Consider the following 14,519-nt stretch of genomic DNA (forward strand, 5'->3'; position numbering starts at 1 on the left):
GAGCTCAATCCAGTAGAGCACCTTAGGGATAAAGCTTTATTTTTTCATTTGCACTGCATATTTTAGTTTATTACCTGGATTTTTTTTTTTAAATAATCACAAAGCACATCATTAAAAAAGCATTACGGAGGTGCAGCCAACAAATCTGCAGCAACCGTGAGATGCTGCCATGTCAATATGGACCAAAACCTCTGAGGAATGTTTCCAGCACTTTGTTGAATCTGTGCAAATAAGAATTAAAGCAGCTCTGAGGGCACAAAGAGGATCCAACCCAGTGTTAGCAACAAGTAACTACAGAAGAGGCCCGTTGGTTTTTCCTGGTTGTGTCACACTTGTTACTGAATTTGGGTTTATGCTTATAGAGGATGGATGGATGGATGGATGGATGGTCGGATGGATGGATGGTCGGATGGATGGTCACAACACACAGCCTCATTTATTTTCAGAAAACATCTCACGTCTCAAACAGTCGTCAGTGAACTTATACAGAAAACAGAAATATAAAATCTGTCATATCACAGTACACAAAATATGAAACATGAATGACACATTGTTCAAGCACAGTACACTGTTACACAACGAACCTTTAACTTTAACTGGAAAAAGTGAAAGTCCTTTAATTGTTCAAGTGTTGTGGTCCCCTAAAGGGGACTTTCTGTATATGGTTGTTACAGAGAGCAGGTTTTCAGGACCTGAGCCTCGCACAAACAAAAAGAGAACCAAACAACACAAAGAGAGCACTACGGGGTAAAATTTCAGTCTTTCACAGCAAGACAAAATAAATACAAGAGGAATGGGAACGGTGTGTGTTTGTGTGTGTGTGTGTTTCCTAAGGTTTCCATGGTGATTTACATCTTCATCGCTTTCCTGCAAAGGAAAACATAAACAGAGCAGATGGAGGTAAACAACAGACCATGCTTGGTTTCCTTTCAGTAAAGAGTGGAGGATTGTTGAGACTGTGCTCAGGATCAAGTTTAGATTAAAGTTAGGTGCAGGTGTAGGTTTGGGGTCAGGTAGTGCTGGAAACACCTGGTGTGGTTACCTCTTAGACCATCTCGTACTGGTTGGTGTTGATGATGTGAGACAAACAGCAGGCCAGGGTTACACCTACCAGCTGACACACACACAGAGATGGTTTTATTTCTGCTTCAGGTTCATTATTTCATCAATTCTAAAGGCTGTGTTTCATACCTGAGAGAAGGCAATGCCAAAGGTAACTCCAGCAATGATTCCCATGTTGCTCTCTATAAAGGACACAACCAGCTCATAGCAACCCTGCAGAAACAGGACAGAGTGATTCACATTAAACAGCAGCTGATTAAAGCTCACCAAGACTGCTAACGGCACTGCGCTGCAGCTACAAGAAGAAGGCTAAACCTTTACTATAATAATGCATCTGACCACACAGTCATTTAATCAATGTCACAGTTGCTATGATCAAAGATGGAGCAGTGATATTGCCAAGTTTAGCATTCAAATTTCTCATATCTCCATAGTTTGGTCTTTTTATACTTCTAGACTTGCTAATGTTTACCATTTACTGGGTCTGCTGCCTACTTTAAGCTACCTGGTTGGACCATTTTGCATAACTATGGCTGTCAGATGGAAAATATGCAAATGAAGATTTTTGGAACAGGATTTTCTTCTTTGTGCTTTCCTGACCTCTTTGTAGACTTTCTGTGCTGCCAGAGTGGCGTTCTTCAGGTCTGCTTCACTGCAGTCAGAGATGTGAACACAGCAGCTGGTAGGAATCCCACTGATGGGAAAATACACACTGCTGAACCAGCTGGTGTAATTATAAACTCCACAGCAGTGTAACTGCGAAGAAACAGAGACAATCAAACCACCACTTTTTAATATCTCCCCGGTTTGCTTCCTGAATGTGTGAAGACAAGTGTAAAAGAAAGGCGTCATCAGTGTCTGACCAGATCTGCACAAAAGGACATGTGCAGGGTCCGTCATTATTAGAAAGAAATCTCAGAAGAAGTGGTCCAAATATAGATCCCTGTGGCATACCTAGAGTACTGTAACCAGGATTTATGGAATTCTGATACCCAGAGGCCACATTCACACATCCTCAGGTTTGAGGAACAGTTAGGAGGTCAGGGGTCAGTTAAGGGTCAGACATATGTGACGTGTGTATGCTGGTAATGATGCGTATGTGTACACGTGTATGTGGGTGTGTGTTGGGAAATTGGAGACTTTATGAAGGCAAATGTGAGGTACTGGGATGCAGTGATGGTCCAAAGGTCAAATGACAGAACTGTGATATCCCCCTGTGTTACTTGGTTGTTGGACTGAATACTTACATAAATATTACTTTGATATTTGTTAAAATAAAAATGAATATGTTGACTCAACTGCCTGTTTTTTTCCTACTACATGAGTATATATAGAAAATACATGTTGGGATTGTTATAGCACATTGTTGCCTTGAACCAACAAACCAGTTTCTGGGATGGAGAAAGACAACTTTATTAACTGACATAGCAACAGCGACCCCCCCCCCCCCCCCCCCCCCCCCCCAAGCTCCCAAAAAATAGGGTGAAATATTTGGTCTCCAAAAAATTTTAATTCATGTCAAAGAGGGTTATTTAAAAGTTAAAACTATAAAGGACCAACAATATGACCCTGAGGAACACCAAAAATTATTAATTAATTAAAATACATTTTAAAAATTGTGTGTTGTAATAAAGTAAAATGTTTAGGGGCTCCATAGTGTAGCAGTACATCCCTGGTTTGATCCCACAAAAAAAAAAAGGGCATCCAGCATAAAAACTGCTTGTGAATAAGACAACAGCCCAAAGTAGCTTTAATAAAATAAGATGGTTGAGCAGTTTAGAAGTGACACGTTTTCATTGCCACTGAGACTTACTGATAACAACCACCTAAGAAACATTAGGAGTGAATTATGAGAAACACTTACTCTGCGTTGGACGCCGTCTACAGCCAGACTCCTGTCATCGCGTCCGTCATATCTCATCACTGCTGCACTGTACGCAGTGAGGAAGGTCCCTTTAATCTGAGCACACACAGACAGGATTCGGTCAGGATGAGCAGCGGTGCTTTGAGAACGTATTGCAAAAACTCATAAGTGTGTTTTGACCTCATGACGAAAGACGAATCCAGAGATCCCCGCAATGAGTTCAGTCATGAAGACCAGAGACAGAAACACAGCGTACTGAGGAGAAGTCAGACAAGTGGTCACACCATACCAGGAACCACACAGCTGCTCCATACAGCTGAAGTGTTACTGAATACATCAGTTAGCAGTGATGTTTCATTGTGAAATATTATTGAGTCTCCACAACAATCCATCAAAGTTTATTTTCTGTTACAATTTATTTATGAATAAAAACAATAAATTCTAGGAAACAAAGTTGGATAAGGTCATAAAAACTTAGACATTCGCTAAGAAACTATCAATAAGATGGAAGACCCACCAGTTTCAACATCCAGGGGCGCCCCCTGCAAGCGGCGAAGCAACCAAACAGCCCGAACAGCACGATGGCGGCTCCGGTGCCGCTGAGAACGTAGGGAGCGTTGGAGGGACTGCTAGAGATCAGCAACATGTAGGGACCCAGCATGAACTTCCACCATAACCCTACTGCCAGCAGCACCACTCCTGTCACCTGATGGAGGGTTACAAATCAGCGTAAAAATTAAAACCCTACAAAGATTTGTATTTTAATTTATTTCACTTCAGTTTTTTATTTTCATCACAAAACAGGCATTTTGGGAGATGGTTTCTATTTATGAGAATTTCTGTGTAGTTTTGGACTGTGCTCCATTTTATTTAAAGCAAATGTAAAGAATAATACCCTGAGGAACCTCAAATGTAATTCATCAGGATGCGACGTTAGATAAAAACCCTGTTATGGTGCCTGGTGTTTATGGCGTGACTATTTTGAAGCATACATTTATACAGTGCATTTTCCATTGAAAGCTAAATCCAAGATGTATAAACTTAGGAAACACTTTAATGGATCATTTATATATATATATATAAAAACCTGAGGAGCACCACAAGAGAAACATGAAACTTTTATAAAGTTTCATGCTGCAAGTAAGAGGCTGCTTCTTTCTTTCTTTTTAAAGAGGCTAAACAGCGATGAATTAAAGGTAATCTATTTCATCTGTGAAAGAAAAGGTCATGAATTAATCTGGGGCTTCTGGAAGGATCTGAAATCTTATGCTGAAAGACTGCACACATACACGAATACAAAACCAGGCGAACAAACAAAAATGATTCTTTACGCTTGTAAAACTGTAAAAAAAAGAAAAAAAAGAATAAACATTAATCTTGCCGAGCTCTTACATACTCAATGGAGACCTAAAGGTGTTCAGGTTTTCTGCAGTGGGTAAATCCACTCACAGCATGTTCTGTTTAGTTGAAGGAAGCGCTTCATGTTAGAAAAGCTGAATGTCTGACGAAGTTAAAGCTGCGCAGCAGACGTGTTGGACCGCACAGAGGAGCAGGGACGGTTATTAAGCACCACATGACTCTGCTCACTCTGACGGTGAAGTGACAAAGTGACAAACAGACGGGAAAAGCAGCTCAACCAGCGTCCCCGCGACACAGAGCAGAAACCAGCTGAAACCAGTCAGCCCAGCAGCTGTGGCCACAGTCAGAGCACACAGGAGAGGAGCAACAGTCACTTTAATAAGTTCATGATGTGTGTCACACTCAGGGCTAACTCATCTGATGGTTTTAATAACAATTAAAGGTTTAGCACTTGGCTGTGATGGTTAAATGTAGAGGTAAGAGTGCACTAATGTCAGTGAACATCCTGGCAGCCTGTGAGCTCCTGCCAATCAGAGTGAAGCAGACAGCAGCCACTCTAAAACAGAACAACCTTTAGCTCATCCCAGTGACCTCAAGCTTTAATCTGCATTTACCCGGGACCCCTGCAATGCATTCATTAATGTCAGCCTTTATTTTGAAGTCGATTACACACCAGCACCTTCACATAATCGGTCCACAGACCTCACAAAAGAAAAAAAATCACCAAAACACATAAAATAACCCAGTCGCCATCAACAGCACCTCAATACCAGCCCCCTGCTGCAGCTGGGAAATATGAGACAGAGCAACAGCATGAAATGCAGAAGTTCTCAGAGTCTCTTTATGCTACATGTGGCAGTTATATGTGCAGATGCACCACTAAACCCATGGCCAACAGGTCTGATTAACACAGTTTGTCAGCAGCAGTTAAAGTTAGACGCTGGTTAACATCCACCTGTTTTTATAGATTTTTCTGCTTTGAACACCTTTGTCCTTATTTTAAAGTTAGTTTAGTTTGAGCAAACTTTCCTCTTTAGCTCGTGGCTAAATCAAACCCAACCCTGGTTAACCCTTTACAGGGCACTCACTGAAATGCTTTTCAGCCTTAGTGTGTTACTGGAGGACATAACAGGACTTGATTATTTTTGTGACATTTCTCAATATGTTTCATTTTGTAGAAAATCAAGGTCAGTAAAGTTGCCATATTTGGTTTGTTGCCCAGACGTTATAAAAAGAAGTGTATCTGTAAAAAAATACATAAAACCTCACATATATAGTAAAATGAATATGTATTTTAGAGCATTACAATATACACATTATAACTTCAGACAACATTTAGCTGTTTCATCATATCCATGTGCTTTTTGCTGAAGCGTCATTTATAAAGTGTGCAGAAATTACCAGAAATTGTCATTTGCCAAATAAAGTTTTATGGCTAAAAGCTGCATAACAACAATGAAATATGAACTTAGCTTTAAATTACAGATTAATAAGAGTATAATTAATTTCACTGGTTTTGTTTGTGGCTGTTTCGATGCAAACTGTGTGAAATAAAAGCTAAAGTCAGATTCACATTAAAATCTGAACATTATTTGAGGCCACGGTGTACAAACTGTTACAGATGCAGTCATCCTTACACACACTGGCTTAACGATAAGTTTAAAGGTCATAATGAGGTGAAATTTCCTTGTTTTGAGAATCACTGTAAATTCTCTTGAGGATTTACGGTGCAGCTTAAATAACAGCTTCATAATTTAGGACTAATTTCCCTGGTGCACCTTATCTGTGTCGGGAAGCTGCGTCTGGTTCAGGTGGTTTATGAGGACGTCTGCTCAGGTTTGGGAGTAAGACCGGCTGCAGGATGAAAGAGGAGAAAAAACGCTGGATGCTGGCAGGAGATAAATGAAGGAGGCGTTTGATTTTGACTCCCAGTCGCGCCGGGCTGCCTGCTGTGCCTGTATGAGCGTTTCAAACGGAGTCAAGCTGAGATGTTGAAACGCTCCGTGGATGATAAGAAGGCCGTCTGTCAGCTGGAGTCACGTCAGGTTGGTTTGATTTGGGATAAAAGTGGGAGTTTATGTTTGTGCAGCAGACGACAGATTGTGTCTGAGAAGATCAAAAAAATCTGATCCACTTCAACAATAAATGGACCTGGAAATAATGTTCAATATCTTTATCATCCACTTTGTAGCAGCAACAAAGGAAAAAACATTTAAAGTAAACTGTGACTTACAAGATCGTATACTAGATGGTTTTGTAGCAGAATCTGACTATTGTGTAAACAGTGTGTTTAAGGTGAATATTAAAGATTTAACACAGTCGGTGAACGTGTGCACAGAAAACTGTCTCCCCTTTTGTTCCTTCAAAAACAGCAACATCTCATTCAGAGGAAGTTGGAGATCTAACCACCAGGACAGGAAGCAGCTAAGACCAGACACGAAGCAGCCCTCCTGAGCAGCCAGTACAACAGGAGGACCAGACAAGAAAACAAGCAGAACTGGTGAACATCTCAGTCAAAGCAACAGCTAACGTTAGGAAATATCTTGGGCAATGCAGTTGAGTGGACTGCAGTAGAAAGAACAGCAACTGGAGCTACCGGCATAAGGCAACAACCTGGACAAGACTGTAATCTGGGCTAGTTGCTAACTGTTTTTTATCTTCTGTGTTGAGCACATTGAGTTTACATGTATTGAAATGTGCTACATAAACAAAAATTGCCATTGCCATTTTCATAGTTTACAGGATTAGTCACCAAGATGTAAAGGCATCAAGAAGGGCCAGGCAACTTTAAACTCTAAATCACTACAAGACAGATAACTCAAAAACTGGGGCTAGCCAACGAGATTGGAATACAGTCTGAGGTAGGCAACAATCACTTTTTGCAGCAACAATCATGGTCTTCACAACAAGCAGGGTTAAGCAGCTTCAGGCACTAGAAAACCGCAGCCCTGACTGCTCAGCAATTAGGGCTAGAAAACAAAGTAAGGGTTGAAAAGCAGGACTAGGCAACAAGCGGGGATGGTGTAAAACCTGGACTGGAATACAGGACGAGACAAAATCAGTTACAAGAACATGTCCATCAGCTATGAAATTAACAGCATAAATGACTGGCCAACAATCAAGGGTAGGCAACTTGCAGGATTGGGCAGAAACTTCAATTAGGCAACAACTTGGATAGACCAACAATCAGAGCCCAGCAATAATATGGGATAGCCAGCTGGCCAAGGAAACACTAATCTCTACCAACAATCAGGAATTGAAAACAATATTGGCTAAGCAACAAACAGCGTCATGGTAGCTTTAGGCACTATAAGACAACAATCTGGGTTGACCAACAGCGTTATGGGCTCGACACACGGGGAGCGACAAACGACAGCGACGAATGGGTCGCATCGCCACTGGGGTGAAACCGAACACACGGGACACGATAGCGACGGCAGCTTTGCGAATCGCGCTCTTACGTCACTCGTCTCCAAGAAATGTGATTGGTTATGAAACTGGAGGGATTTAGACATTTTCAAAGCAGTCCGTGTCAGACACGGCAATAAAGATGAGTCAGAAGATTTTATTGGAACTGACAGAAATCTTGCTGTTAAGTCTCCTCTACAAAAGAAAAAGACAACCTCGGTTTCATCCTATATTAGCACAAAAGTCCTCTCTATCCGTCTGTTTAACGTTAGTCTTGCACCAACACGTTCTCATATGGCTGCCTTTTATGTTTAACTCGATAATCACTGCGTGAAGTGTCATATAATATAGGAAAGTCAAACACAGATAAAACGATGCTTTCCTTCCTGCTGAAAGTGGTTGCAGACTGCAGCGTGTAGCATACTCTCCGCTCATTGGTCAGTCAATGAAACTCTTGCTGATTGGTTTAGTGCCACGCGACAGCGACAAAAGTAGAACATTTTCCAACTTTGTTGTGTCGCGTCGCCTGGTCGCGTGTGCACGTCTACGTGTACGAGCTTGAAATTTCACATGCACGAACGTCGCCGGTCGCTTAGCTGGAGGAGGGCAAGCGATTGTCGCCTCATCGCACAAGCTCCATAGGAAATGAATGGAGAGCGAGCGACGTCGCTCCCCGTGTGTCGAGCCCATTAGGCAGCAGCTAGCTACCAACCGGGACAAGTAAACAATGTGGACTGGCTACACAGTTAACCAGCCACTGTAGCAATGAAACAACCTGGGCTAGTTAAAAGAATTAGGCAAGAAATAAAGGCAGGTAACAGTGAATGCTGGAAACATTCAGGACTAGGAAACAACAGTGGGTACGCAACAACCAGGTTCTTAGAAACAGCTGGGTTATAGGCACCAAGCAGGGATAGGCAACTCCTTAGAGCAGTCAACAAACTGCGATGGAAAACAAACAGTGTTGACAACAGGCAGGAGAAGACCACAATGAAGAACGGGTAGCAACCCAGACTAGACAGTAAACTGGACTAGACTAAAATCAGGACTACAATAATGACTGGATAACGTGAAGGAAACAACAGTGACAACTAAAAGGTGACTCGCATCAAAGATTAGGCAACAATCAAGGGTACACAACCACCAGGACTGTGTGAAAACTCAGTCTATGTCCTGGGCTCATTAGCTATATTGGCTACAGTGGAATAACGTATACACAGCAGCCATGACAATCAATGCATGATAATCAATAAGGGATATTCGGATAATTAGTAAATGAGGCTGGGGGAAAAACAAGGCTAGTCAACAATCTAGGCTACAACCTCCCCACCCCCACGCAGAAATACCCTGTAATATATTCCAGTAATTAGTAAATGATAGTGAAGACAGTTTAAAATGGGTAGATGATACAGACTGTGGGTACAAAACAAAGCAGCATCTGGATGAGACAACAGTCAGAGCTGGACCTGAATGAGGTCTAAAGAAATCAGACCTGATCAGGTTTCCTGACATGGCTGCTTCCTGTCAGCAGCTGTTATTTCAGCAGCGCCCTCTCTGTAGGTCCAGGTCTTCATTATCGGGTTGGTGTCACAGCGCCGGCCTCATCCATCTCATTCCTCAGAGTCCACATAATTACTGATCCGCTGACCTTTGACTTTGTCCACTTTAAAAGTACAAGCTTCCTTTAAATTTTATTTATTGACCTGCATGTTTAATTACTGCACATTATTCTTAATTAAATTTATATCTGTTGACAAGCTGCTGATGGCGCTTCATTTACAGGATTTGAATGACCTTTCAGGAGCTTAAATCAGGTCTCAGGTCTGAGTGTAAAACAGGATTCAGCAGCGGGCAAAGTAAAACATGAAGAGCAAGTAGGAGAAAATGAATAAAGAGTTTCCTCACCCAGAAGATGAAGGAGTAGAGCAGCAGCAGAGTCTTCAGGCAGAAGATCGCCGGTTTGGTTTCCATCCTCCTGGGAGCCATAATTCATCTGAGACCACCAAAACCAGGACTCCCCTCTTCTCCCTCTCTCTCCTCTCATCAGAGGAAGTCTGAAAGAAGGAAACCTCCCCCGATGATGACGGTCATGCAGCGCCCTCTGTTGGTTTTACCTGTAATTGCACAACAGAACTCAATCCTCCTCACGTTATCAGTTCAGTTTTATTAAGGACAGATAACTCAACACAGGCGTTTCCACATTAAGGTTTGACAAAATTATTGAAAAGAGAACAATTTCTATACTTTATATACTTTTTTGTTTAGCTTTACATTATTAAACTTCAGTATTAGAATATATACACTCATGGGGACATTTTACATATGGAGCACTTTTACTTTCAGTCCACTTGATGCCAAAAGGTGAGTGAAACCTAATGTGGGACTTTAATGTGTAGTAGAGTAAGTGTTATGTGTGGTTCTGTTCTTTTTCCCATTGATTACCAGCTTTGAGTCTCAGTTCTTGGTCTAAATCTGTCCATTAACACCATTTGGACCCTCTCCTATGGCTCCACTCTGAGTCTGAATCGGTGTTAGTCATACTGCAGTGTCTGAAGTACACATACATACATAAATATTTCCAGTAATCGTGCTGTGTTTAATGGGCGAGTGGTGCTGGACCTTCACAGCCAGGTGTCACAGCAGCGCAGACGCTCTGATGGTCACCTCCATGTTAATTGTGTGATCAGTGTGTGAAGAATGAGGCGCACATGTTTGTGCCCTCACCTTTTAAACCACCAACCGAACCTGCACGTCTCCTTCAGCCTCTTCACATCTGTCTGCTGCAGCTTTCAGACCCCTCCCAACGAGGGGGGGGGGATCAATAAGGCAGACGGCTAAATGTCAGCTCGGTGTGTTTGCTTTCAGTCACACTGATAAGCATGTAAAGGGGTCTTCTGCTCATTTCAAGCTCTGTGAAATATGTTTCATGCACAGAACTGTATTTTATTCTTGAACTCAAAGAAAAGCCAAAGCAAACAATGCTTTTAATACCTTTATTTCACTCGTACAGCAACAGTTCTTTAGAGCAAAATTATCAGAATTAAAGAGGATCTATTTGCTCGTTTACACATTTTTTAAATTCTAGGACTCGTAGTTCAAAGTAATCCTTATTTATCTTATTCTGGGCATCTGTGTGAAACTAGGAAGCAGCCAACTCACGCAGTTCCTCTAATGTCCACTCGAGGCTCTGGTAGTGAGTGCATCCCCAAAGACACACCTGTTAAAATGTCTATTTTTACAGCATGAACATGTTTATAGGCTGATACAAAACAGTATTGTCTCTATAGCTAATCCCCCTTCATAATGACTGTACAGGGAGTGTTTTTTTTTAATAGCTCACCTGTTTCTACAAAGGCTTGAAGTTTGCATTATTAGAGGTGTGGCCTCTAATTCCAGGTCTGTTATTGGGGTGTTACCTAGCACTAATGAGCAGATCTCGGTGTGATGCACCCATACAGTCTATGGATGCAGCTCGACACTCACACTTGCTAGTGTTAGTAATTATTAACTTAGCATTCGTCCCTCTTATTTCAAATATGGTCACCTCTGGCTCAAACACACACAGGCGCACACACATACACACACACTAATAATTGGCCAACCTCTGGAAGCCTGCAGAGGGGCAGCACCCCTTACTTATGAACTGCGCTGCCTGTACTTGGTGAGTGAGCTGTGTCTGTATGAGATCTCTGAATAACAAAGTCTATGATCATCCAAAGTTAGCTCTGTAACACTGCAATGCTATTATATACTGACTGAACATAAGGAAAGGCAGAACAGCTCCCCTTTAATTCATGAGTTTACAGAATTACTGGAATACTCAAGTGAAAGTGCAGCAAATCATTTGTTCCTATTAACTTCTGATCAATGATTAGGGATAGCCCATAAAAGTAAATCATTAGCTGATATTCAGTCCTTCAGCAGCTTTTCTGGTAACAGGCATTACTTAATGTGACTAAATGTGTTCTTGAGGTTTTGTGCGTGATCATCAGTGGAGCGTCCTACACCTGAACAGACCAGGGGGTGAAGGTTCCCGCTTCAGCTGGAGGACACTGTAACAGGAGAACAGCTGGTAAGTTCAAATATCACAGTTTCAGGTCTCTCACTTTCTTCTGTCCAAATGGTGTTGCTGCAATTTTCAGGTTCTGCTTTAACCGTCTCTCAAAGCAAAAACTGGATTCAATCTACAAATCCTTAAAAAAGACAACACATTGCCATTTGTCTAATTTTACCGGCAACACTTCAGATTTTTAAGTTGTTGTTTTTTTTGCATGTGTATCTTTAGTAACACTGGATTCTATCCTTTCAGATTTGACATCATGAATTCAGGTTGTGCTGACTGGGCTAAAAGGGAAGCAAAACAATTCACCCAAAGCTGGAACAAGGACTCATTCTCAGTAAACCTGTTCATGGAGAGGATGGTGTCATCACCATAAAGGTTTTTTATGTTTGGCTATGCTGGAAAGTTGGAGCTGTTTTATGCTGCAACAATAACATGAAGGAAAGATAAACTGTAGCTACATTTGCAGAACGGTTTTCCTTCTTGTTCACTGAGAGTTTCCTCGGGTTTTCACTCGTTTTCATACCAGTTTAGTGAAGCGGTCGCTGCAGGCATTGCGGATCCTCTCGGCCGAAGCGGGGCTGTCCAGTCTGAATGGCCCGGTGAGCCCCGACTCTGCCCGGGCAGCACTAATGGCGTCTTTGATGGCATAGAAAACTGAAGACGCCAAGAAGAGAGGAGGCTCACCCACAGCCTGGCAAAGAAAACAACGTATAACTGTTAGATCCAAGAGCAGCCATGTTCAAACTGTCAGGGGAATCACCAGAGATGTTACCTTGGAGGCAAAGATGGCCTTGTCATTAGGAGCATCACGGAGCAGCGAGACTGTAAGCTCAGCAGGAATGTCGCCAAAAGCTGGGATCTTATAAGAACCAGGACCCCGAGTGAGGAGGACTCCCTGAGGTGAATAATGAAGCTCTTCCAGGGTGAAGAGACCCAGACCCTGCATGAATGCCCCCTCAACCTAAAGGAGGGCAGGGCCATCAGTATCATAAAAATGTGCTTTTTGTTACTGAATTTCACTGGCTCACTGATCTATCAATAGCTTTTATGTATAAATTGTATTTAATTATTATTCAGTGACTGATTTAATGTCTCACCTGTCCGATATCAATAGCTGGATTGAGGCTGTTACCAACATCCATCACTATTGTGGTACTCAAGTTCTGTAAGAGACATATGCCACAAAAATATCTGGATTCAGAAATTTCCAGTAAACCTGATAAAGGTACGATCAAAAAGTGAAAACGAGAACAAGTCTGGTGTTTAACACCTCAATCAGATTAATAGAGCTGATGAAGTCAGTCCAGAGTTCTTTAAAACAGACTGAGGAGAAACTGTGATTTGCACGGAAAGCAATTAAAGATGGTACAGTGAGCACAGAAAATTGTAACACATCTATTTTAATATGTGAATAGTAAATAATAGGGGACCTAACACTGATCCTTGTGGGACACCACCAATCACCATCAAACATTTTAAAGATGTTGATGTTGAAGAATTTGAACTCTAAAACCCAATTTTTAAAATCTGGCTAAAGTTAGTGCAGACCTTGTGAGCTCCTGTTAGGCAGTCTATCTCCACCTCTGAACAGGCCACTCCATAGGAGAAATAGCTGAAGGCTCTGCCTGAGTTTGTTTCAAAGTTGTAGCCAATATCTGGAGTCCTGATTTAAAAAAAAACAGAAATCAGTGAAACCTTTTATTTTGCTGTAATGTGAAGTTAACCATGGACCCGGAGTGAACTCACTTATAAAAACCATTTGCACTGAGGTTGACTCTGTCAAAGTAAGCAGCTTTCACCTGGAACATAGATGGAAAAAAAACCTCACACCAAATACTGTTAAAAGCTGAACATTTAATGAAAACATTTTAAAAAATCCATAAAAGCAAGAACTGACAAATGTATCCCTGCTTACCCAGTCCTCCCATGATCCATTGGGGTTCTTGGCCTTGTATGGTTCTAGACGTTTCAGTAGGATCTCGCAGGCATTCTTCAGGGCAGCACCATTGAGGTCTGAGGACACAGAGGCAGCAGTTGCACTGGTGTTGGGGACTGTGTTGGTGCTGGTCTCTGATATGTGGATCTTAGAGGAGGGGATACCAAGAACCCTGCTAGCAACCTGGAAACACATCCACAGAAGACGTAATACAGAACAGAAAGTTTGACATGTATGCAAATGATGTCGTTTTATATACCTCTGAATGGCTACTTAAATAAAACATCAACAACAAAATAAAATAGCACACTGACAAAACTGGTATGCTAGTTTTATGAAGATTAATTCCTGCCAGTGCGATTTAGTTGTTAATAAATATAGATTGTCCAACTTTTTGAATGTACTGGAGTTTTGTTTTGTTTTGTTTTTTTGTTTTTTTGGGGGGGGGGGGGTTAAAATTTATATTTGAAAAATACATTTTGGAAATATTACTGAAATGTTTAGCTTTTCCTTGTCAAGAGGTTGTAAACCCGTTAAAAATAAAACAAAAAAAAAAACCACAATGTTAAAGTCCAGAAAGAAGACTTTGGGGATATTTAGTATTTTGTGTCCTTATGTAAACAGAAGCATAATTTAGAAAATGTTTGTCTGTAATTTCACCAAATACCATCCAGAACATTCTGAGCACATTTCTAATCTCATATTGATGTGGACTGTAAATGGATGAATTCATTAAAGTCCTGTACCTGGACCATCTTGGTGTGAAGTCCTTGTCCCATTTCAGTCCCTCCATGAGTCAACAACACTGAGCCATCTGTGTAGATATG

The 14,519-nt window shown here is 41.5% G+C and overlaps 2 protein-coding genes across 3 annotated transcripts; both read right to left on the minus strand.

The window, feature by feature from the left end:
• Positions 1-182: 182 nt before the first annotated feature.
• LOC115795913 (tetraspanin-7-like) lies at positions 183-9,731 on the minus strand. 2 transcript variants are annotated; one of them, XM_030752052.1, is made up of 8 exons: positions 9,599-9,731; positions 3,444-3,632; positions 3,107-3,181; positions 2,927-3,022; positions 1,663-1,818; positions 1,192-1,275; positions 1,043-1,114; positions 183-867 (listed from the first exon to the last, which is right to left on the minus strand). In XM_030752052.1, the coding sequence occupies exons 1-7, from the start codon at positions 9,677-9,679 to the stop codon at positions 1,046-1,048; spliced, it is 750 nt and encodes a 249-aa protein (XP_030607912.1). In that variant the 5' UTR covers positions 9,680-9,731; the 3' UTR covers positions 183-867; positions 1,043-1,045. The 2 variants fall into 2 exon arrangements, with proteins under 2 accessions (XP_030607912.1, XP_030607922.1); XM_030752062.1 differs by having other exon boundaries at positions 414-480.
• A 967-nt stretch (positions 9,732-10,698) lies between these two features.
• On the minus strand, positions 10,699-14,513 carry LOC115794127 (xanthine dehydrogenase/oxidase-like). Its single transcript, XM_030749441.1, has 8 exons — positions 14,439-14,513; positions 13,672-13,875; positions 13,503-13,555; positions 13,305-13,419; positions 12,854-12,919; positions 12,529-12,717; positions 12,280-12,447; positions 10,699-11,745 (listed from the first exon to the last, which is right to left on the minus strand). Exons 1-8 carry the CDS (start codon positions 14,469-14,471, stop codon positions 11,695-11,697), a joined length of 879 nt encoding a protein of 292 aa, XP_030605301.1. The 5' UTR covers positions 14,472-14,513; the 3' UTR covers positions 10,699-11,694.
• Between the last annotated feature and the right edge of the window lie 6 nt (positions 14,514-14,519).

Source organism: Archocentrus centrarchus, chromosome 2 (genome assembly GCF_007364275.1).
Source record: "Archocentrus centrarchus isolate MPI-CPG fArcCen1 chromosome 2, fArcCen1, whole genome shotgun sequence".
Classification (NCBI taxonomy): Eukaryota; Metazoa; Chordata; class Actinopteri; order Cichliformes; family Cichlidae; genus Archocentrus; species Archocentrus centrarchus.

Coding starts and splice junctions, on each gene's coding strand:
- LOC115795913 (XM_030752052.1), bottom strand. CDS start 9,679: ATGGCTCCCAGGAGGATGGAAACCAAACCGGCGATCTTCTGCCTGAAG. Junction 3,182..3,443: donor GCCCCTGGATGTTGAAACTG/GTGGGTCTTCCA, acceptor ACTTCTCCTCAG/TACGCTGTGTTTCTGTCTCT. Junction 1,276..1,662: donor CACAGAAAGTCTACAAAGAG/GTCAGGAAAGCA, acceptor CTGTTTCTGCAG/GGTTGCTATGAGCTGGTTGT.
- LOC115794127 (XM_030749441.1), bottom strand. CDS start 14,471: ATGGGACAAGGACTTCACACCAAGATGGTCCAG. Junction 13,876..14,438: donor TTCACACCAAGATGGTCCAG/GTACAGGACTTT, acceptor ATGTGTTTCCAG/GTTGCTAGCAGGGTTCTTGG. Junction 11,746..12,279: donor GCGACCGCTTCACTAAACTG/GTATGAAAACGA, acceptor CTCCTGTTACAG/TGTCCTCCAGCTGAAGCGGG.